At 43.9% G+C, this 22791-nt stretch overlaps 2 protein-coding genes across 2 annotated transcripts; both read right to left on the minus strand.

Annotated features, from left to right (window-relative positions):
* Positions 1-814: 814 nt before the first annotated feature.
* On the minus strand, positions 815-5173 carry LOC135511588 (cold shock domain-containing protein C2-like). Its single transcript, XM_064933078.1, has 4 exons — positions 4964-5173; positions 2826-3251; positions 1988-2110; positions 815-1712 (listed from the first exon to the last, which is right to left on the minus strand). Exons 2-4 carry the CDS (start codon positions 3014-3016, stop codon positions 1550-1552), a joined length of 477 nt encoding a protein of 158 aa, XP_064789150.1. The 5' UTR covers positions 3017-3251; positions 4964-5173; the 3' UTR covers positions 815-1549.
* A 1706-nt stretch (positions 5174-6879) lies between these two features.
* On the minus strand, positions 6880-22768 carry LOC135511999 (aconitate hydratase, mitochondrial-like). Its single transcript, XM_064933559.1, has 17 exons — positions 22695-22768; positions 21291-21433; positions 20787-21045; positions 20352-20444; positions 19955-20113; positions 19692-19842; positions 19376-19480; positions 19050-19141; positions 18858-18963; positions 18481-18638; positions 18060-18133; positions 17717-17828; positions 14063-14344; positions 13733-13924; positions 11698-11830; positions 7884-8005; positions 6880-7695 (listed from the first exon to the last, which is right to left on the minus strand). Exons 1-17 carry the CDS (start codon positions 22728-22730, stop codon positions 7564-7566), a joined length of 2349 nt encoding a protein of 782 aa, XP_064789631.1. The 5' UTR covers positions 22731-22768; the 3' UTR covers positions 6880-7563.
* Between the last annotated feature and the right edge of the window lie 23 nt (positions 22769-22791).

A 22791-nucleotide genomic window follows, 5' to 3' on the forward strand; every position in this document is an offset into this window, starting at 1 on the left:
TCTAGCCTAAGTGTATGTTAACTTCAGACTTCAACTGTATGTATTTAATTAATTAAGATATTTTCTTTTTGATGCTGGCTTGGAGGATAGTTGGCAGTCTGGAGGATAGATTAGACAGAAGCAAAGTTGACATCCTCATAAAAAAATAACTGTAAAGATTTAGATTTATACCGTGTTTTAAACCGAAGCAGTGTCCTCATGGCTTATCTATCTTGGATTTACAGTACCAAAAAGTGGATCGTCCAAAATACTGTATGATGCATGACATCAGGGGTTAAAACAGGTCAGGTTTAACCATTACTTCACCCCCACTTTAAAGAGCTTGAGAGTTCATCTGTTTTGTGAAGTACTGTGTTGTGTATACCTTTGAAATTCTCAGAAATTGGTTGAGGATTACTTGTCCTTGTCTGCCCTCTAATGGACTATCAATATTACATACCATTGTAATAAGCAATATTATAATTGCTAATAAACTTTTTTTGACCACAAGTTAACTTATTAATGCAAATAATCAACAAATGTTCACACAGGTATGTGAATAATACAGTAGGAATGACAAGCCGCTAGTCCCAGTGATTCAACAGAAAAAGTGCTCTTGAACACAGTGAAACTTCAGTTTCCCAACAGAAGAAGAGCGTTATGTAGTACACTAGCTACTATATATTTTTTGTCGCAATCAAACATGTAATTAAACATGCATAGAACCCTAATTATGTTTACAAAAGGCTAAAACAAGGACACTGCATGATGAAAGTATGAGACTATTGACAACAGCATATGTCCATAAAATACATTTTAAAAAAAGACGTGTCTGTTAATCTGGATAGCATTGGTTTTAATGATAAAAAAATGGGGTTTGAACCACATATAGTAATCATCAGTAACTCTGTTACAAAGATGAATAAATGGTCATTGGTCAACATTAGACTGAAGGAGTAGGTGTTACCAGGGCAGTATCATCAGAGTGAATTGTGTAATGGGTTAGACCAGGTATATATTGGCACAAAGACACACATTTATAAATAATCTGATCAACAACATCTACCTCACCTGTCATAACAAATGGAAAATAAATAAGTCAATCAATCAAAAGTATGAATAAAAACAATACAATTTAGGAAGGTTTGATGCTCTGTTTCACATTTTCCCTACCACAGTGATTTATTAAACTTACTCGACAACTTTTATTTTAAATTATCATAAATAAACCATCAACCTTTAATCTTAAATCAAAGTTAACCTTGATATTTTTTCTTAAAATTAAATCATTTACTTTTCCTCATTCACATTCCAACTGAAACCTACTTAAAACCATCTTAAGCCTTATACCTCATTCCAACCCCTTTACTTATTCACTCCTTCGTCTGCTCCCCTTGCCCGTTTACCTCTCTAGGCTCCTTCCTTCCCTGCCTTCTCTCCCTACCCTGGACTCCACTTCTCCCTCTTCCCTCCCCTTTACCTAGCCAGGCTCCTTCCCACCTTCCCTTCCCTCCCCAACCCCACCCTCCAGTCTTCCCCACACCGCCTCTCTGAAGGTGCAGGTGGAGGTCTAGGAGCTGATGATCTGTCCAGACCAGGTCTCATGCTTGGTTCCTGGGGCCAGGTGGGTGATGATCACCTCCACCGCCTGCATCTTCTGGTTCTTGGGGGGGATGGAACAGACTTTGTACGTGACCTCGTCGCCTTCCATCGGAACATATTCTCCATCGATACTAACGAGGGAAATCATTTTTATGAGAGACTGCAGACCTCTCTAGGTCTCAGACATTCTAGGTTCAATTATAATCTACACCAAAACACTTTAGGATTGACAATTATAATCTACACCAAAACACTTAGGACTGACAATTATAATCTACACCAAAACACTTTAGGACTGACAAGTGTTATACCGCTATGCACTGTACATAATATCATATATTATAATCACAATATACCTTATTGCTTTATCATACAATTATAATCTTAATGCTTCAGAACCACTCACTCAGAGATGTGTACAAAGATATCCTCTCCACCGTTGGAGGGCTTTATAAAGCCATGACCCTGGCACCTGTAGAAGGTCCTGCACACGCCCTTATACACTGGGCCTGATCTGGCCCGCACCGTCCTGGGACACACAGCAGAAAAACAACACACATTAACCCTTGCAGAATATTCTCTGACCTCCCAAACATTATCCCCTGCAGACTGTTCTCAGGCCTCCCTAACATTATCCCCTGCAGACTGTTCTCAGGCCTCCCAAACATTATCCCCTGCAGACTGTTCTCAGGCCTCCCTAACATTATCCCCTGCAGACTGTTCTCAGGCCTCCCAAACATTATCCCCTGCAGACTGTTCTCAGGCCTCCCTAACATTATCCCCTGCAGACTGTTCTCAGGCCTCCCAAACATTATCCCCTGCAGACTGTTCTCAGGCCTCCCAAACATTATCCCCTGCAGACTGTTCTCAGGCCTCCCTAACATTAACCCCTGCAGACTATTCTCAGGCCTCCCTAACATTAACCCCTGCAGGCTATTCTCAGGCCTCCCGAACATTAACCCCAGCTGACTATTCTCAGGCCTCCCTAACATTAACCCCTGCTGACTATTCTCAGGCCTCCCTAACATTAACCCCTGCAGAATATTCTCAGGCCTCCCTAACATTAACCCCTGCTGACTATTCTCAGGCCTCCCTAACATTAACCCCTGCAGAATATTCTCAGGGCTTGCATCCAAAATTGCTCCTTAATCCCCAATAGTGACCAGGTCACCCTCAAGGTCATGCACACACACACACAAATACATACACTACTACTTATACCACCACAGATTATTACTACTCACGCTGAGTATGTGCGAGTGCGTTTGGTGGGCAGAGGACTGGGTAGCTCGCCTGGCATCAAGGGGGGTTTCCTCTCCCTTTCCCACACCCGACTTCCCTGCCTGAGGAAGGGGAAGAACAGGGAGAGGGGAGTACGGGGGGAGCTCAGAGGCTGTGGTGGATCGGAGGGGGACGAGGGGTCGGAATCAGCCATCTCTGTGGTGGTCCCCCTGGGGGTGTGGAGCTCCGTGGGAGAAGCTGCCTCAGTCTCGAGTGGGACACAGCTTGGGAGACAGGCCTAGCCTGCCAGCATGATAAGGGTGATGTTGGTGTGTCAGTGGTGGTGGTGGTGATGTGTCGGTGGTGGTGGAGGTGGTGGTAGTGGAGGTGGTGGTATTACTGTTAGGATGCGTCTGGAAAGCGGGACAATGGAGGAGCTTGGAGGTTTCCTGGAAAGAGAGGAAGAGAGAAAGAAAAAAAGTGTAAGAAATAGAGAGATAAATATATGAATAAATCCTCAAAGACTGCAAAACAAGGAGGGACGACAACACAACAACACACTCAAGTGAAATAACAATAACACAGTGATTTGGTTTGAAGCACCAACACTGACCTCAATGTTTTCAAAATATCTGTCTATATAACCCAGCCTCGCCGAGTAGAGCCTTAGCTCCAATATTGAATACATTATTATAATACCAACCCCCCTATTCACATAGAGCTGGGTAGCATTACGTTACTGCTCTTATACTGTATTTTGTATTCAGCCGTCAAACCCTTTGAACAGACTGAGGCAGCGCAACCAGCAGATTCTTTGACTGAAGAATCCCTAGACAATTTAAAATGATTTAGCCATTGGGAGCATTGTTGTGTCATTTTGAGACTTATTACCATAGCCCTCCCCTCTTAGAGTCTGCCTGCTGATGTCTGTCAGTGCTCTCTATGTAAAAGATGAGTGAAATGTGTAGCAGACCACATCCCTAGGGCTTCTCCATCTTTCTATGTGACAAGTGGCACCATCTAAATATGGCTGCCTGCATGGTGGAGTAGAGTCTGCCCCATTATTGACTGGAGGGTCAGGGTGGAGACAGGGTGGATACCAGGGTATCGGGAGGAGGGTTTAGTGTGGTAGAGATCAATAATGATCCAATAAGAGGAATGGGCATCCTTTATTGTTTATTGGTAAGAGGAGGTGTTCTGTTTTATCCCAAAACTAATTTAAGGGAAAGGGATTAATCAAATGTCCCCAATCCATGTGTCAAAGAAAGATGGCAGGTTTTATTCTGATGACAACATCACATAGGCTGGTGCAATGTTGACTTGAAGGTGTACACATATCTGTCACAATTTGGCACAGAAAAAAGACACAGTTTGAAAACTATTATTGACTTGAATTATTAGCTACTAAATGACATATCATGATATATTGATACCAACTACCTTAATATAACAATAAAGTTTATCTAATCGTATGTCTCATGAGGAACATTTAATATATTCCCGCTTGTAAAAGTAGTGAAAGTGACTGTAAACCTATCAAAGAGATAATGGGTTTATAGGCAGTACACTGATATTTGGGTCGTTTTGGAGCACTGGAAACCCCAGGGCGGACCAGAGTGGCTTCAACTCGACAGAAAAGCTGTCCCAACTAGCCTTGCGCCTCCCAAAATCAGAAGGGCACTGTGGCTGCTTGTCATTAGCATCATCAGCATGGGAGACACGTAAATATTCAGTATACTACACACACAGACAGTGACACTCACGACGCTGCTCTTTTCCTTTCTGGGCGCCTTTAATTTGTCTAATCCTTTTTCATTTGTCAAATAGTGGTTTCAAATATAATGTTGTCTAGATTCTCACTCGCTCCCAAAATTAATCCCACTGGCATCTTGATTCCAGAACATTCTCATGTGTAGCATACCAGCTGAGACAACAGGAGAATACGTCTATCACTCAAAATAAGGTAGAAGCGGCACAAAAAAAAACAAAAGAAATGTAAAGGCTAGTCTACTCATCATAAAAGATTCATCAAGATAACAGTTTACATAGAATATAAATATTTAACCCGGGTGGTAAATTGTATATAAATAGGACCGATAAGAAAAGATATAGCCTAAAGCGCACTATCAAACTAAAGGCTATTGATTTATCGAGCTCTTACCGTAAAATGTCAAGCTGTTTTCGGTCAAACGTGCAGATGTCTTGACTCTTAACTGTTATATAACGCTAATTATATAATTAAATAAAAAATAAACCTGCACAGACATGTGGAGAGAATACCTACTGCTTGTGGCTGGCTGGCTGCGCGGCACAAACTGGTCTGTCTGGATGATTAGGGAGCAAAATGAAAAGGGAGCAGAAAGAGAAGGGTACAGGGCTTCCTGTGCCGACACAATGAAGACTGCAGGTGCGTTTATGTTTTGTATATTGTAATAGGCCAGGCGGCTATAAATTCCAAGTAGTCCTAATCATAGAAGAAGTGGGCTAACAATTGTGAACATCGGTGAGTGAGCTCTGATCAAATAAATATTGTTGAAAAAAACCCATCAAACTGTGTGAGAGCAGTCAGATAAGATTCTGATATAGTCACTGTGAGTTAAAAAAAATATAACATGATAGGTCTAAGAGACCATAAGGACTTCTAGAGCAGAGAGTCAAATTAATTTTCCATTCGGTCTTCAACGAGGCCCGGACGGAGGGCCGCTTTGACAATGTGTTCTATTTCTTCGCCATCAAAATCTGCAAAAAAATTGCCCTCTATACATGGGTTTTTAAATGTTCGATTCTCCCTGACTGTCTAGCGTTTATTATGGTGATTATTAGCGAGCTGGAGACAGTCCAAAAAAAACTGTGAATGTAGGTCCATTATCATTTCTAGTTTCGATTTTGTTTTTGTTCCCAGAACGCATATTTTATGTTCTTTAAATGTTTCATTGGGTTGTGGCAAATGTTCTCATAACACAAACACTGTCCAGTCTGCTGATGATTATACAATGTTTGTATAAACCATTCAATTGATGTTGCAAGAATGTTCCCAGAACACATCTTGTCTGTTTTTTAAAGGTTCCCAAAATGTTTCATTAGGTTGTGGGAACAGTCTTGTGGGAGCATTGTGGAGACATCACAAAATATATGTTCCCAAAATAAAAATAAACTGTCCAGTTGTGCCGATGATTATGCAATGTTTATTTTAGGGTGCAAAAAAACCTTCACCTGGTGTTTCAAGAACATTCCCAGAACACATTTAGTCGGTTCTTAAAAGGTTCCCAGAATGTTTCATTAGGTTGTGGGAACATTGGGTCAAGGACATAGAGGCAGGTGTTACCCAGACTAGTTTTCTAGGCCCACTACAGGGTGATATAGACACTGCATTTTATTTTTATTCATAGGACATTTGACCAGCATTTAATCATACAAACATATGGACATATACAACAAAAAAGGTCAATTGAAAAAATGTCAAATGAAACACAGCTTATTTGCAGTCTTTCCAGCTTCAATTTGAAGTGATTGTGCTACTGTAGCTGTGTTGTTGGCTTGCGCCTCTGAACAACAGCGTTCTGATGAGAGCACATTCTCTATGCCAGGCAAAATCGCACCTTATTAGCTCATTGTTATGGATGTATCCAAATAAATGTCACTAGAAAAGAGCTTAAACAATTGCAAACGCAGTTACTTTGCTGTTATTCTGGCTGAACTTTTTGACATGACTTAGTTAGCCGTAGTTGCCTAGCTAGCAAGCAAGGGATAAGAACGATGCCTCGACTTCGTCTCAGGCCTAATTACCCGTGCCAATACCTCCAAACACCGGCTTCTCAGGCATTATCACGTAACTGTATACTCAGTGTGTTCTAGGAACGTTCTTGCAACATCAGGCAAAAGTTTTATACAAACATTCTATAATCATCAGCACGACTGGGCAGTTTGTGGTGTTATGAAAACATTTGCCGCAACCTAACGAATGTTCGGGGAACTTTTGCAGAACGAATGTTGGTTTGCTGGGGTCTCGCTCAACCCCACACACAAATGAACAAAGGAAAACTCCAGACAACACAACTTAACCCACAGAAGCAGTGGTCTATATTCATTGAAATGTCAGTTTATTTTACAACCCATCGTGACTTAATAACACTAACTTATTCAACATCAGAGAAAAAAAAAAAAACAGGAAAACCAAAAATATTTAAATATACATGATCCAGACACGTTCAATACTGTAGACAGCAGGGGAGTGGTGATGGTATACAATGGAGATTATTACAAAGCAGAACACACCACAACAGACTCAGAAAGTTGCTGCCCTTGGTCACAATTTTAATGCTGTTGGAGTCAATATTTCAATGTGGTTAATAACTTTACAGAAATGTCTCTTACATATGAGAAGTTGTTGCACTCTACGGTGTGGGCAGCGGATGACACATGCAGTGGTTGATGATTGGACTGGACCGGACTGGACCGGAAGCTTCATATAATCTGAGGGTGTGTGGCTTTTATTCTTTACCATGGCCATGTCTCAATACTCTTTAAATAGTTCTCTCCTCCTTTCCCTACTTATCACTGATTGGTTAAATGGAGCAGATAGTCATTAAAATTTACCTTCAGATCAGGGTAACGAACATAAGGAGAGGAGGAAAGGAAGCCGTTCAAGATTGAAACACATCCCATGTCTTTAAACACTGAAAACCTGCCCCCATCTCTGTCTAACCAGTGTCCCCCATCTTCTCCATGCCTCCCCCTGTATCCGTAGATCTCCCTCTCCAGTTACTGGAGTTCCTTCATCCTGTTGAGGGCGGAGCCGGCCTGGAACCACTCAATCTGTGTCTCGTTGAAGGTGTGGTTCAGCTGGAAGTCATCTTTGCTGCCGTCACTGTGCTTCACTACTGCAGACAGGGGCTGGAGGGGGCAGCAACACAAAGTTAGACAGACATACATGGTGAACCTTATCTGGAAACAAACTTCAAGCCTAAACACTGGAGCTGGCTGGTTCGGATCTTGTCTAATTTAGACCATGATTAGTTAAATCAGATGTGATCATGATGGGCAGAAACTAAAGTCTACAGATTGGCATTTACACCACTCACTTTTCCTGGGGTGAAGTTTGCGAGTCCTTTGATGGAGATCTTGTCGTCTGGTCGGATCTTGTCGTAGTCAGCAGGGATCTGGAAGGTCAGGGGCAGCATACCCTGTTTCTTAAGATTAGTCTCTGCAGATAGAAGAAAGAAAAAAGGTTAGCTTCAGGAAAGCAAACTGGTGAGGATCCCCCCCAAAATGTAACTTTTTCCCCAGTACAGAAACACAAATTCATTGTGAAGTGCAAGAAAATCCATTTGCCAGTTCAGAGAATAATTAAGTGTGTATTATGCATTTGTTAATCTGAATACTAACTTCCCAACTCACAAGACAGAAAAATTGTGTCATGGGGCGGGGGGGGGGGGTCAGTGCTTAAGGTTGTTTATTTATTTTTTAAATATTTGTACATTACCCCCTTTTGCTCCCCAATTGGTAGTTACAGTCTTGTCCCATCGCTGCAACTCCCGTACGGACTCGGGAGAGGCGAAGGTCGAGAGCCGTGTGTCCTCCAAAACACAACCCAGCCAGCCCACACTGCGTTTTGACACAATGCCCGCTTAACCCGGAAGCCAGCCGCACAGCTTTTTGACACAATGCCCGCTTAACCCGGAAGCCAGCCACACCAATGTGACAGAGGAAACACCGTACTCCTGGCGACCATGTCAGTGTGCACTGCGCCCGGCACGCCACAGGAGTCGCTAGTGCACGATGGGACAAGGACATCCCTGCCTGCCAAACCCTCCCCTAACCTGGACAACGCTCGGCCAATTCAGAGTCGCGCCATGGATCTCCCGGTCGCGGCCGGCTGCAACAGAGCCTAGACTCGATCCAGGATCTCTAGTGGCACAGCTAGCACTGCGATAGTGCCTTCGACCACTGTACCACTCAGGAGGCCTAGGCGCTTAAAGGTTTATCATGACATGAAATTATAATGTCTCCACCGACAGGAAGACATAGGGAACTATAAAATCTTTGTTGCCAAATTAGTTCTCCTTCAGGTTTTCAAAACAAAACAAAAAAAAGGTAGAAAAACTAAATTGGATGTTCTAAGTCCACATCAATGTTTAAACCACAAAGGGAGACAGTGAGGTCTGGGGATGGGAGTCTCTACAAAACAAAAGCCCACCAGATTCATAATGATATCATTCTGCCAGGTAGGCAGGCCTACTTTGTAGTCAACGTTTAATTGAGAAAATTCTGGAAAAGCCTTTAGAAAAGTTTGGACACACCGACTCATTCAACGGTTTCTTTATTTTTACTATTGTATACATTATAGAATAATAGTGAAGACATCACAACTATGAAATATCACATATGGAATCACATAGTAACCAAAACAGTGTTAAACAAATCAAAATATATTTAATATTCTTCAGATTTGCAACCCTTTGACTTGATGAAAGCTTTGCACACTCTAGGCAGTCGTGGAATTTGTGGAATTTCTTTCCTTCTTGATGGTTTGAGGCAATCAGTTGTGTTGTGACAAGGTAAAGGGTGGTATACAGAAGATAGCCCTATTTGGTAAAAGACCAAGTCCATATTATGGCAAGAACAGCTCAAATAAGCAAAGAGAAATGACAGTCCATCATTACTTTAAGACATGAAGGTCAGTCAATCTGGAAAATGTCAAGAACTTTGTACATTTCTTCAAGTGCAGTCACAAAAACCATCAAGCTCTACGAGGAAACTGGCTATCATGAGGACCACCACAGGAAAGGAAGACAGAGAATAAGTTCAGAGTTAGTCTCAGAAATTGCAACCCAAATAAATGCATCAGAGTTCAAGTAACAGACACATCAACTGTTCAGGAGACTGCTTTCATGGTTGAATTGCTGCAAAGAAACCACTACTAGGACACCAATAAGAAGAGACTTGCTTGGGCCAAGAAACACATTAGACAAGTGGAAAGCTGTCCTTTGGTCTGGTGAGTCCAAATTTGAGATTATTGGTTCCAACCGCCGTGTCTTTGTGAGTAGGTGAACAGATGATCTCTGCATGTGTGGTTCCCACTGTGAAGCATGGAGGAGGTGGTGTGATGGTGCTTTACTGGTGACACTGTCTTTAATTTAGAATTCAAGGCACATTTAACCAGCATGGCTACCACAGCATTCTGTAGCGACTATCATTTGTTTTTCAACAGGACAATGTCCCAAAACACCTGTGTACGGGCTATTTGACCAAGGAGTGTGATGGCACTGCATCAGATGACCTGGACTCCAATCACCCGACCTCAACCCAATTGAGATGGTTTGGGATGATTTGGACCGCAGAGTGAAGGAAAAGCAGGCAAAAAGTGCTCAGCATGTGGGAACTCTTTCAAGAGAGTTGGAAAAGCATTCCTCATGAAGCTGGTTGAGAGAATGCCAAGAGTGTGCAAAGCTGTCATCAAGGCAAAGGGTGCTACTTTGAAGAAACTCATATTTTGATTTGTTTAACACTTTTTTGGTTACTACATGCTTCCATTTCAGTTTTGATGTCTTCACTCTTATTATACAATGTAAAAAATAGTAAAAATAAAGAAAAATCCTTGAATGAGTAGGTGTGTCCAAACTTTTGACTGGCACTGTAGGTGCAAATAAACAGGCATTACTTCAGAAAGTAGCATGTTATGATAAACGGTACAATTAATGTTCCATACATCTAGCTTTCTGTGCCGAGCCCAGAGGCTCAGTCAATTATTTCGATACGAGACACGCCCCCTCCCCTTCGGATCTACATGATTCACTTGGATGGTCTGTTTTGAGATCAAACCGGTGAATATCGCCAAAAAGCAATGACTTTGCATCCCTGTATTTGAGTGGATGTTGGGTAGGAAGCAATGTACGCTCAACAAAAATAAAGGGAACACTTAAACAACACAATGTAACTCCAAGTCAATCACACTTCTGTGAACTGTCCACTTAGGAAGCAACACTGATTGACAATACATTTCACATGCTGTTGTACAAATGGAATAGACAACAGGTGGAAATTATAGGCAATTAGCAAGACATCCCCCAATAAAGGAGTGGTTCTGCAGGTGGGGACCACAGACCACTTCTCAGTTCCTATACTTCCTGGCTGATGTTTTTGGTCACTTTTGAATGCTGGCGGTGCTTTCACTCTAGTGGTAGCATGAGGCGGAGTCTACAACCCACACAAGTGGCTCACGTAGTGTAGCTCATCCAGGATGGCACATCAATGCGAGCTGTGGCAAGAAGATTTGCTGTTTCTGTCAGCATAGTTTCCAAAGCATGGAGGCGCTACCAGGAGACAGGCCAGTACATCAGGAGACGTGGAGCAGCAGGACCGCTACCTCCGCCTTTGTGCAAGGAGGAGCACTGCCAGAGCCCTGCAAAATTACCTCCAGCAGGCCACAAATGTGCATGTGTCTGGTCAAATGGTCAGAAACAGACTCCATGAGGGTGGTATTTGCCACTGGCGCCCTGTGACCATCCGCCACCTCATCAAGAGCATGCCCAGGCGTTGTAAGGAGGTCATACAGGCACGTGGAGGCCACACACACACTACTGAGCCTCATTTTGACTTGTTTTAAGGACATTACATAAAATTTGGATCAGCCTGTAGTGTGGTTTTCCACTTTAATTTTGAGTGTGACTCCAAATCCAGACCTCCATGGGTTGACAAATTTGATTTCCATTGATAATGTGTGATTTTGTTGTCAGCACATTCAACTATGTAAAGAAAAAAGTATTTAATAAGAATATTTCATTCATTCAGATCTAGGATGTGTTATTTTAGTGTTCTTTATTTTTTTGAGCAGTGTCGTTGCAATGTTCTAAAGACGTGCACACATACACAACACACGCCTGTGCTTAATGTTACCGTGGATCCTGGCGAAGCTTTTGACGATAATGCATCTTCCTCCCAGGTGTCTGGGCTCCAGGGCGGCATGCTCTCTGCTGGATCCCTCACCGTAGTTGTCATCTCCCACAACCACCCACGACAGACCGTTGGCCTGGGAGAGATCAAACACATCAGGGAAACTAATAACCCTCCTGTTGTGTTCCTGTCAAATTGGACCGAAGTTCTCTCTGAAAAATGTAGTTCAATTAATCTGATTGTCATAAGGTTCCATGACTTTGTTCACGCAGGGCATCTGAACACACAAAATTTAGGATTTTCACTTAAAAAAAAATGTTTTTACAATTATTTAACTTTTGTACACCTGTGGTGTTCCTGGTCAAAAATGACTGGTCATAAGAAATCAATGGGTGAGACTACATTTAGTGTATACATTTGAGTTCAGGCACATGCCCATTCATCAGATGGACACACTTCCTCTCCCAGACCCCCACATGCATGTGTGTTTGAGCACACACACACTCAGTTTAAATATATTGGCTTCCATGGCAACCCCCACGGGAACCTTTCCCCAATAGAATCTTTCCCCCACGGGAACCACATGTTGGCATTCTCACAAATAATTGCAACATATATTATTAAAACTATAGAACTTTTGTCACAGCTCAGGTATATAAAGATTTTAAGGCCTTGCTCACAATTCATTCTGTGGCAGCACAATGACCAAACGATATACTGTATGTGAGGCTCTTGAGCATATCTTCGATCATGACACTGGTGAGGAGAGAGTCCTTGTTAAACTTTGACAGAAAACAGTCTGTGATAAATTGCACAATATATTTAATCTGTGAATTTCTTAGTCAAAATAATCCATAAATTACACTTTTTTTTTACTCAAAAACAAGTTGTATGAGCTCAGGTCAATTAGGCCTACAGGCCATAAATAGAAGTTCAAAACTTCTAATGTTCACAAGAACTTAAGTTGATAAAAAGATCTAACACAACATTAGTTGATAATATATGTATTATTATGGATTTATAATCAGCTAAGGAGCGGAAACACAGAATGAATTAACATGAAACAAACAACAAGACAGCACTAAACAGACCTGGGACTCTAGCTAGTAGGAGTGTATTTCCTACACTGATGGCCAAATGTTTATGGGTATTCTGTATCTATAAAAAGCGCACAGAGAAATTTAAATCAAAACATTTTAGCCCTAATTTCGTGGTATCCAATTGGTAGTTACAGTCTTGTCCCACCGCTGCCTCTCCCGAGTCCGTACGGGAGTTGCAAAGGTCGAGAGCCATGCATCCTCCATGCATCCGCACTACTTTTTGACACAATGGAGGAAACACAATACACCTGTCGACCGTGTCAGCGTGCATGCGCCCGCCACAGGAGTTGCTAGAGCGCGATGGGACTCGAACTTGGACTCGAACCAGGATCTCTAATGGCACAGCTAGCACTGCGGTGTGCCTTACACCACTGCGTCACTCAGGAGAGTACACTTTTTTATTTTATTTTCAATTTACCCCTTTTTCATGGTATCCAATTGTTTTAGTAGCTACTATCTTGTCTCATCGTTACAACTCCCCTACGAAAGTTGAAAGTTGAAAGTCATGCGTCCTCAGATACACAGCCCAACCAAGCCGCACTGCTTCTGAACACAGCGCGCATCCAACCCGGAAGCCAGCCGCAGCAATGTGTCGGAGGAAAACCCGTGCACCTGGCAACCTTGGTTAGCGTGCACTGCGCCTGGCCCGCCACAGGAGTTGCTGGTGCGCGATGAGACAAGAACATCCCTACCGGCCAAGCCCTCCTTAACCCGGACGACGCTAGGTCAATTGTGCGTCGCCCCACAGACCTCCCGGTCGCAGACAGTTACGACAGAGCCTGGGCGCGAACCCAGGGTCTCTGATGGCACAGCTGGCGCTGCAGTACAGCACCCTTAACCACTGCGCCACCCGAGAGGCCCCCGAGGGTACACTTTTTAATCTCAAGTGAGGATGTTGTTTGAGCCAGGGGTCAAGTTTCATCATCCGGAGAGCTAACCTTGTAATGGCGAGCGACGTCAGGAACACCGCCATACTCTCCCGTCAGCTGGTTCTTGATCTTGTTGATGCCGTCGTTCTCTATGTTGACTGCTCCGATCAGCATGTTGTTAGAGATGTTGTCAAGGTGACCACGGAACTTTAGCCAGGGGCCGGCAGCACTGATGTGGTCTGTGGTGCACTTCCCCTTCACCTGGATGGACAGAGAGAGCGAGCATGGTGGGATGCAAGAAAGAGTAAGTTTGACCAGAAATATATTTTTTAAATATGAAAGATATGCAACTTTGCACCCTCCTGAACAGACCCCAGTTTTCCCCCTTTGACCCCTGACCTTGATGAGGACTTGTAGGTCCTCCAGATCTCCGCCCGCCCACTTGTCAAAGGGCTCCAGCAGCTGCAGCCGGGTGCTAGTGGGGCTGACGTCCACCCTCAGCTTGGATCCACCCTCTGCAGGGGGGTGCTGGTAGGTGTCCTGACCAGGGTCAAAGTCCAACTTGGGCAGCTCGTCTGCGCTGGGAGGCTCCAGCTTGAACTTCTCTCCGTTGGCGGCAGTGAGGTAGTCAACCTCGGGGTTGAAATCCAGGGTTCCTGCTATTGCCAGGGCTGTGACAATCTGGAGGAGGAGAGGACAAAGTAGTTGGTGGTGTGTAGTGTTTACCGGTGAGAGCAAGTGTACAATATCTATCATGGGAGTGAGTGAGAACAGTATGAAGGCGAATCAGCAAAGGAGCAGTGTGTGTGTGTCAAGGGATCTATTAGCCGGTGATAAAAAAAAAAAAAGATAAATACAACAGGACAACGGCCCTAACTGGCGCTGGCCAGAAAAAGAAACATTACAAAATAATGCTTTTTAGCCTATTCATTGATGGAAATACATATAAAAATAAAAAATAAAAAAAATATATCCCATTTAGCAGACGCTTTTGTCCAAAGCGACTTACAAGTCGGCTGGGGCCACTACTTTTACATATGGGTGGTCCCAGCGGGAATCGAACCCACGACGCTTGGCGTTGCAAGCGCAACATGTAATGTTGCATATAACATGTAATGCTTATCGATCTATAAGTTGCATGATTTTGTGGAATTAAATTGGCTCGTGTCTATTTTTGTTAGTGGTTGTGTTTATCACACGCATAAAGATATTTTTTTTATTTAACCAGGTAGGCTAGTTGAGAACAAGTTCTCATTTGCAACTGCAACCCGGCCAAGATAAAGCAAAACAGTGTGACAGACAACAACACAGATTTATACATGGAATAAACAAGCGTACAGTCAATGACACAATAAACAAGTCAATGACACAGCAGAAAAAAAGAGAGTCTATATACAGTGTGTGCAAAAGGCATGAAGTAGGCAGGCAATAAACAGGCCATTGGAGCGAATAATTACAATTTAGCAGATTAACACTGGAGTGATAAATGAGCAGATGATGTGTAAGTAGAGATACTGGTGTGCAAAAGAGCAGAAAAGTGAATAAAATTTAAAAAACAGTATGGGGATGAGGTAGGTAGATTGGGTGGGCTATTTACAGATGGACTAAGTACAGCTGCAGCGGTTGGTTAGCTGCTCAGATAGTTGATGTTTAAAGTTGGCGAGGGAAATGAAAGTCTCCAACTTCAGCGATTTTTGCAATTTGTTCCAGTCACTGGCAGCAGAGAACTGGCAGGAAAGGAGACCAAATGAGGTGTTGGCTTTGAGGATGATCAGTGAGATATACCTGCTGGAACATGTGCTATGCGTGGGTGTTGTTATCGTGACCAGTGAACTGAGATAAGGCGGAGCTTTACCTAGTTTAGACGACCTGGAGCCAGTGGGTCTGGCGACGAATATGGAGCGAGGGCCAGCCAACTAGAGCATACAGGTCGCAGTGGTGGGTGGTATAAGGTGATTTGGTGACAAAACGGATGGCACTGTGATAGCAAACTGGATGCAGTCTGAGTAGAATGTTGGAAGCTATTTTGTAGATGGCATCGCCGAAGTCGAGGAAGATAGTGCCTATGAGTGGAAAATCTGTCAGACAGCTACAGCTTCTCAAACAGCTCATTTCTTTCTTCTGTTGTGCTTTTATCACTGCATAACAATTCTAATTGCAAATCGCCTGTTTTTTTATTTATCAACTGGTAATTGAAGCATGCTTCCCATTCGCCATTCAAGTGCATATAGGTAGGCAGGCTTCAGCTTCACACCACTTTGCAATGAGCTGGAGACCGTATGCATTTTGAAAACACAGTGCAGTCGGGATGTATTTCAGACCCCTTCCCTTCTCCAAATGTTGGATTAAATAAAAGTCCTCACTCTACACACAATACCCCATAATGACAAAGCAAAAATATATATATATTTTTTTTGAGCACAGGTGCATCCTGTTTACATTGATCATCCTTGATTGGAGTCCACTTGTGGTAAATTCAATTGATTGGACATGATTTGGAAAAAGGCACACACCTGTATAAATAAGGCTCTACAGGAATTGTCCGTAGAGCTCCGAGACAGGATTTTGTCAAGACACAGATCTGGGGCTGGGCACCAAAACATTTTTGCAGCATTGAAGGTCCAAGAGCACAATGGCCTCCATCATTATTAAATGGAAGAAGTTTGGAACCACTCTTCCTAGAGCTGGCTGCCCGGCCAAACTGAGCAAACGTGGGAGAAGGGCCTTGGTCAGGGAGGTGACCAAGATCTCGATGGTCACTGACAGAGCTCCAGAATTCCTCTGTGGAGATGGGAGAACCTTCTGGAAGAAACCTGGCACCATCCCTGCAGTGAAGCACGGTGGTGGCAGCACCATGCTGTGGGGATGTTTTTCAGCGGCAGGGACTGGGAGACTAGTCAGGATCAAGTGAAAGATGAACGAAGCAAAGTACAGAGAGATCCTTGATAAATCTGCTCCAAAGCACTCAGGACAACGTAGGGGACGAGACGGCCTACAGGGAGGAGGTAAGGGCCTTCGGAGTGTGGTGTCAGGAAAATAACCTCACACTCAACAACAAAACTAAGGAGATGATTGTGGACTTCAGGAAACAGCAGAGGGAACACCCCTCTATCCACATCGATGGGACAGTAGTGGAGAGGGTAGTAAGTTTTAAGTTCCTCGGCGTACACATCACAGACAAACTGAATTGGTCCACCCACACAGACAGCATCGTGAAGGCGGCGCAGCAGCGCCTCTTCAACCTCAGGAGGCTGAAGAAATTCGGCTTATCACCAAAAGCACTCACAAACTTCTAGAGATGCACAATCGAGAGCATACAGGTGTGCCAAGCTTGTAGCGTCATACCCAAGAAGACTCGAGGCTGTAATCGCTGCCAAAGTTGCTTCAACAAAGTACAGAGTAAAGGGTCGAAAAATTATGTAAATGTGATTTATTTTTTAGGGAAAAAAACAATTTAATCAATTTTAGAATTGCAATCCCCCAATAGAAGACTTTCAAATATGTGCGTATTTAAAAAAAAAAAAATATGGAATCGTTCTGTCAAAGAGAGAACTTGCTTTCGTTATATTCTTGTAACATAAAATTCAAGGGGTCTGAATACTTTCCGAATGCACTGTATCATCCCACAAATGTCCCAGAGTGTTTGGAATAAGCTATTTCTTTCTCACGCAGAATGATAACTAACCAATAGAATAGGTCAACTTTTCTACTATGGGGGATTCACATAGGCTAGTGATTTTGCAGTTCATTCGTCGTCTTTTTTTTAACTCATTTTGGCTGAGGAAAAGTGCGCATTGGAATTTGGTAAGAAGGACGCACACCCTTCCGTCCTCGAGTTCGATGTTCTGTTAAGAGGAATAACCCTTAACTTAATGTGATTTCTGTCATTCTGAGCACCATGAATTGATGCCCTAATCAGGTTACGCTCCCAATGTATTTGTGTCTGGTAAATTTCTCAAATGTCCGTTAAATTAAAATGCTGCCAGTCAAATGTCCAGTGCCACATCTCCTTAACGGAAACCCTGGTGTTTGTGTATTTAGTCTTAACAGTACCTCAGGGGAGGCGACGAAGGCGTGTGTGGCTGGGTTGGCATCATTCCTAGCGGTGAAGTTCCTGTTGTAAGACGTGACGATGGTGTTTTTCTCTCCTTTCTTCACGTCACGCCTGAACAGAAACAACAACTTACCACGGTCCCAAATAGCACCCAACTCCATATATAGTGCACTACTTTTGACCAGAGCCCTTGGGCCATGGTCAAAAGCACTGCTCTACATATGGAATAGGGTGCCATTTGATACACAGACAATATCGTAAGACACTTTTAATAGAAGACTTTCAACTTCAAAATGAATGTCAACAGAATGAACATGAATGAGTAAGTCAACTGACTATTACCTGTCCCACTGTCCAATGCAGGGTCCGCAGGCGTTGGCCAGGACCATTCCACCAACATCACCGAGGATCTTGGACTACAGAACAACATACATACATCTTCAGTTAGGAGGAGCTAGCAGTAGGCCAGTCAGGAGCTAGCAGTAGGCCAGTCAGGAGGAGCCCAGGACACAGCAGTATCCTCCTGCTGAGGATCTCAACATCCAGAGCTCCAATTACAAACCCCCTACTTGCGATGCCCTTAAAATAGAGAGCAGAGCTGGGCCAATGTTAACATCCTTGAACTTAGGAGGATGTCAACAATATTTTACAACTGTTATCCTGTTGCCCTGATTTGTTGGGTGGAGAGATCAGCACCCCAGACATCCCTGCAGGTCGAACCCTGGTCATATCCCCTTCCCATCTACTGGTACTAGGGACTCACATATCCGTCTCGCTCGATGGTGGCGCGGATCTGTTCAGACCCGGGGGTGATGGTAAATGCGGCCTTGCACTTCAGCCCTTTGTCCAAGGCCTGTTTGGCCACGGATGCAGAGCGGCCCATGTCCTCATAACTGGAGTTGGTGCAGCTGCCAATCAGACCTGAGGGGAGGGGACAGATTAAGCAGCCACCCACTGCATGTCTACTTTCTCATATTGAATAGAACAGCTATACATCTGTGTACAAGGCTAAAGACAGATAAAGTATATATAGTAATATCACAGTTATAGCCAATTAATATTAAGGTCTGAACAGAGACACATGGTGGTGAGACGCAGTGGCCAGCTGTGAGGTCAAAAATATCTGAAGACTGCACTGACCTACTTTGACCTCCAGGGGCCACCCATTCTTCGCTGCCGTGGCCCCAATGTCTGCCATGGGGTGAGCCAGGTCGGGGGTGAAGGGCCCGTTGATGTGGGGCTTCAGCTAGGAAGGACAGCGAAAGATAGCACGGGTCAGGTTGGATGTATGTGTGTGTATGTGAGAGAGAAAGAGCAGGGGAGGGGACTCACCTCATCCAGGTTGATCTCAACAATCGAGTCATATTCACAGCCCGGGTCTGGAACCAGCAGGTCAGCATAATCGTCAGCCAGGGCAGCAATGTCTGAGAGGGGTGGGAGGGCAACGGGGTCGGATGAATGGATTAAGCATCTCTTATAAAGAAATGAAACCTTCCGGGGAGCGTCCCAAATGGCACCCTATTCCCTTTATAGTGCACTGTGTAGGGTGCCTTCTGGGATGCATTCCCAGAACTTCACACAAACATATTCAGCACATCACCTGACAGATCATTGCACATCACGCACACAGACAGGCTTGTTTGATGACATGGACTGACCTCCGCGGCCAGTCTTCTCCAGGTAGGTCTTCATGCGGTGGTTGTAGGGGAACACAGAGGTGGTGGCTCCAATCTCAGCCCCCATGTTGCAGATTGTGGCCATTCCTAAAACACACAATATGCTGGGGGTTTCTATGGGCATTCCTACAAACACAAAATGTCCCACAATGTTGCTTGATAGTGAACACTGTCGATTGATGATTGTGCTCCTCACACCATAAATAGAAAAACAGAAGTACATTAGACCAAAGAGCAGCGGTGGTCAGCTGGTCACCATCCTCGTTAGATAATGACAGTAATACAGTGTGCAGTAGACCTGTGCAGGAGATGGAATCCACCCCAGGTCCGTGGTACTCCACAATGGCTCCAGTACCCCCCTTCACGGTCAGAATCCCAGCCACCTTCAGGATCACGTCCTTGGGGGACGTCCACCCTGACAGCTTGCCTGTCAGTTTCACCCCAATCACCTGACAGGAGGAGAACATGGTTTAGTGAGGTTTATGTAGTATCATACTGTACTACATTACTGGGACTGGGGAAAAATAAATGTGTTCAATATAAACTGGGAATCCCACTTACCTTTGGACATTTGAGCTCCCAGGGGATGCCAGCCATGACATCAACAGCATCAGCCCCTCCCACTCCAATGCAGATGGAGCCCAGTCCACCACCATTGGGTGTGTGAGAGTCTGTGCCAATCAGCAACACCCCTGGGTAGGCATAGTTCTCCAGGATTATCTGAATGGGTGAGATATAAGAGTCAGTTATGGCACTTACCACTATAAACAGATAGCTCTGCTCTTCATTATAAAAAGGTGCAATATCTTATGTGAATAAATAATGAAAGTCATAACATTTTTAGGAACTTAATTCTATAAAGACAGCTTATCTATTATCAAGTGAGTGCACTGCCAGCAATTAACACCAGGGAAACATGAGGCTTCAGTGTCATTTCAGAGTAGCCTTGTAACAGTACCTGATGGATGATGCCAGAGCCTGGTTTCCAGAATCCAACTCCATATTTGGCTCCAGCACTGGCCAGGAAGTTATACACCTCTGCATTAATGTCCTAAGGACCAAGAGAAAAGGCCAAATATTATTATGGGTACATTATTCCCTATTCCTGTATCCAGCCACCAGGACTGACGACCTTGTCCTGGGGCTCCCGAGTCGCACAGCGGTCTAAGGCACTGCATCTCAGTGCTAGAGGAGTCACCACAGACACCCTGGTTCAAATCCTGGCTGTATCACAAACGGACGTAATTGGGAGTCCCATAGGGCGGAGCACAATTGGCCCAGCGTCATCCGGGTTTGGCCGGTGTAGGCCGTCATTGCAAATAAGAGTTTGTTCTTAACTGACTTGCCTAGTTAAAAATAGATATATTATTTTAATCCATCCCCTGCCTTTCACCTTTGCTCTCGCTAGGTCCTTGGCTCCGCCGATCTGGGCCTCGATCAGATGATCACAGTGGATAGTGGAGGGCACAGCCACACAAGGCAGGCCACTGCTAATGAACTGCAGCATGGCCATCTGGGCCGTGGCATCCTGCATGGCCACGCGGTCTGGCCGCAGACGTAGGTACGTATGCCCCCTGGCGATGTCCTGTCCCACAGGGTCATCCAGATGGCCGTAGACGATCTTCTCAGAGAGAGTGAGGGGACGGTTGAGTCTGGAAGGGAAGAAGGCAGAGAAGGTGCTAAGTTAATATAAAGGCCGTGCTACAAATAGCTTTAATTGTAAAGCTGACAGTGAACAGAAAAAAACTTGGGTTACAGTCCCATCATTGCCTTGGCAAGACAATGAAGTTGGCTAAGTCAGAAACAGACTAGCACCCTGGCCTGTTGGCCATCTCACTATAAGCATGGAATGAAACAGGGACACATGCTAATGTAAACGGTGGAGGGGTATACTGACCTTTTGCGCACAATGTTGACGTTCTCATTGAGCTTCTCATAGCTGACGTAGTTGCTGGGCTCAAAGCGGCTCATTGAAACTTTGGCCTTGGCATTGAAGGCTGCAGACACATGGAGACGCCGCACACCCTGGCCCAGGGCAAGCTGACAACAGAGTTAATTCAACATGAACAAAAAACAACAACATGTACATCAAAATAATTTGGGCCTAGATTTAGATAAGTCTTTGGTTGCAGTACTGTAGCTCACACTGGATGACAAAGAGCACCTGCACCAGCAACAAGACAATAAATAAAGCATGAAGAGTGGGTTTATTACAGGAAATTATGTACAAGCGTGTGTACAGAGTGCAGTATGTTAATGGGACTGTCCAATATATTTTAGTCTTTTAGCAGGCGGCAGACACGCTTATCCAGTGCGACTTCCAGTTAGTGCATTCATCTTATGATAGCTCGGTGGGGCATTTTTAAATTGTTCCTCAATAAAGCAGCTATCAGCAAAGTCAGAGTTATTAACAGAAAACAGTATAGTACGAATGTCAGTAAAAACAGACAGATTTTCTTGTTGAGCACATAAAGAATGATTCTAACTCAAGGTGAAACAGATTATAAATATAAAATATCAGGCAGAAAATTCTGGCAAATTCAGATGTTTAGCCAATAATCAGCCCTAATTGGGTCCTTCAATGAAAATCCCTGACTACAACAGCCGAGACATACATCATTGAAATTGTATTTTGCCTTTCAGTGTCGACAAGGAGGTGCGGTCACTCAAAGGTATGGGGAGGAAACCATATTAGGAACAGCAAACACCTATAAAATATCTATAACATATCAAAATAGAAGTAAAAAGAGCCGACGACGTTTAGCATAAGGCCAATCACTCCCTTTGGGCTTTGAGAGCAAAAAAAACAAACAGTTAAGACTCGTATGACAAACTGTTTCAATGACACCTCTATGGGGGACACTATTCTAGCGGTGTTGTTTTGGTCACTGGCCAGACTGCTTCGTGCAAGCCAGCGCCCTGTGTGGTTGCTATGTACCCTAACCTTGCGTTAACCTTGCAATCAATAAACGTGTCCTCGGTTGAAATAACATAGAGAGCGATAACATCTTAAAGTTGAGCATATTCATCAAACTGTACACAATACAAGTGTCTTTAAATAGCCATATTTGTGTGTCAATGACAAACTTGAGCTCCTTGACGAAGCTAGCTAGCGAGCTTCGTGGTAACACAGGACACGATGACCTGGGTCAGTGGCCGACAAGAATTTGATCGTACTCTCAAACAAACATATCTATACATAAGATTCACAAACAATGTGCTTTCACTTGTATTTAAGAGTGAATTCTCACACATCGATGGCGCATAAATTCAATTAAACTAGCGAAAAACTGTCGCTTACCTGGAGCCGAGCAACGGTAAGACAGTAGGTCGCCATTTTGTTCACTGACAAAGATGTGTCGAGCAGAGGTGACGTCAGATTTCGCAGCTGTCAAAGT

This window comes from Oncorhynchus masou, chromosome 24, assembly GCF_036934945.1.
Source record: "Oncorhynchus masou masou isolate Uvic2021 chromosome 24, UVic_Omas_1.1, whole genome shotgun sequence".
Classification (NCBI taxonomy): domain Eukaryota; kingdom Metazoa; phylum Chordata; class Actinopteri; order Salmoniformes; family Salmonidae; genus Oncorhynchus; species Oncorhynchus masou.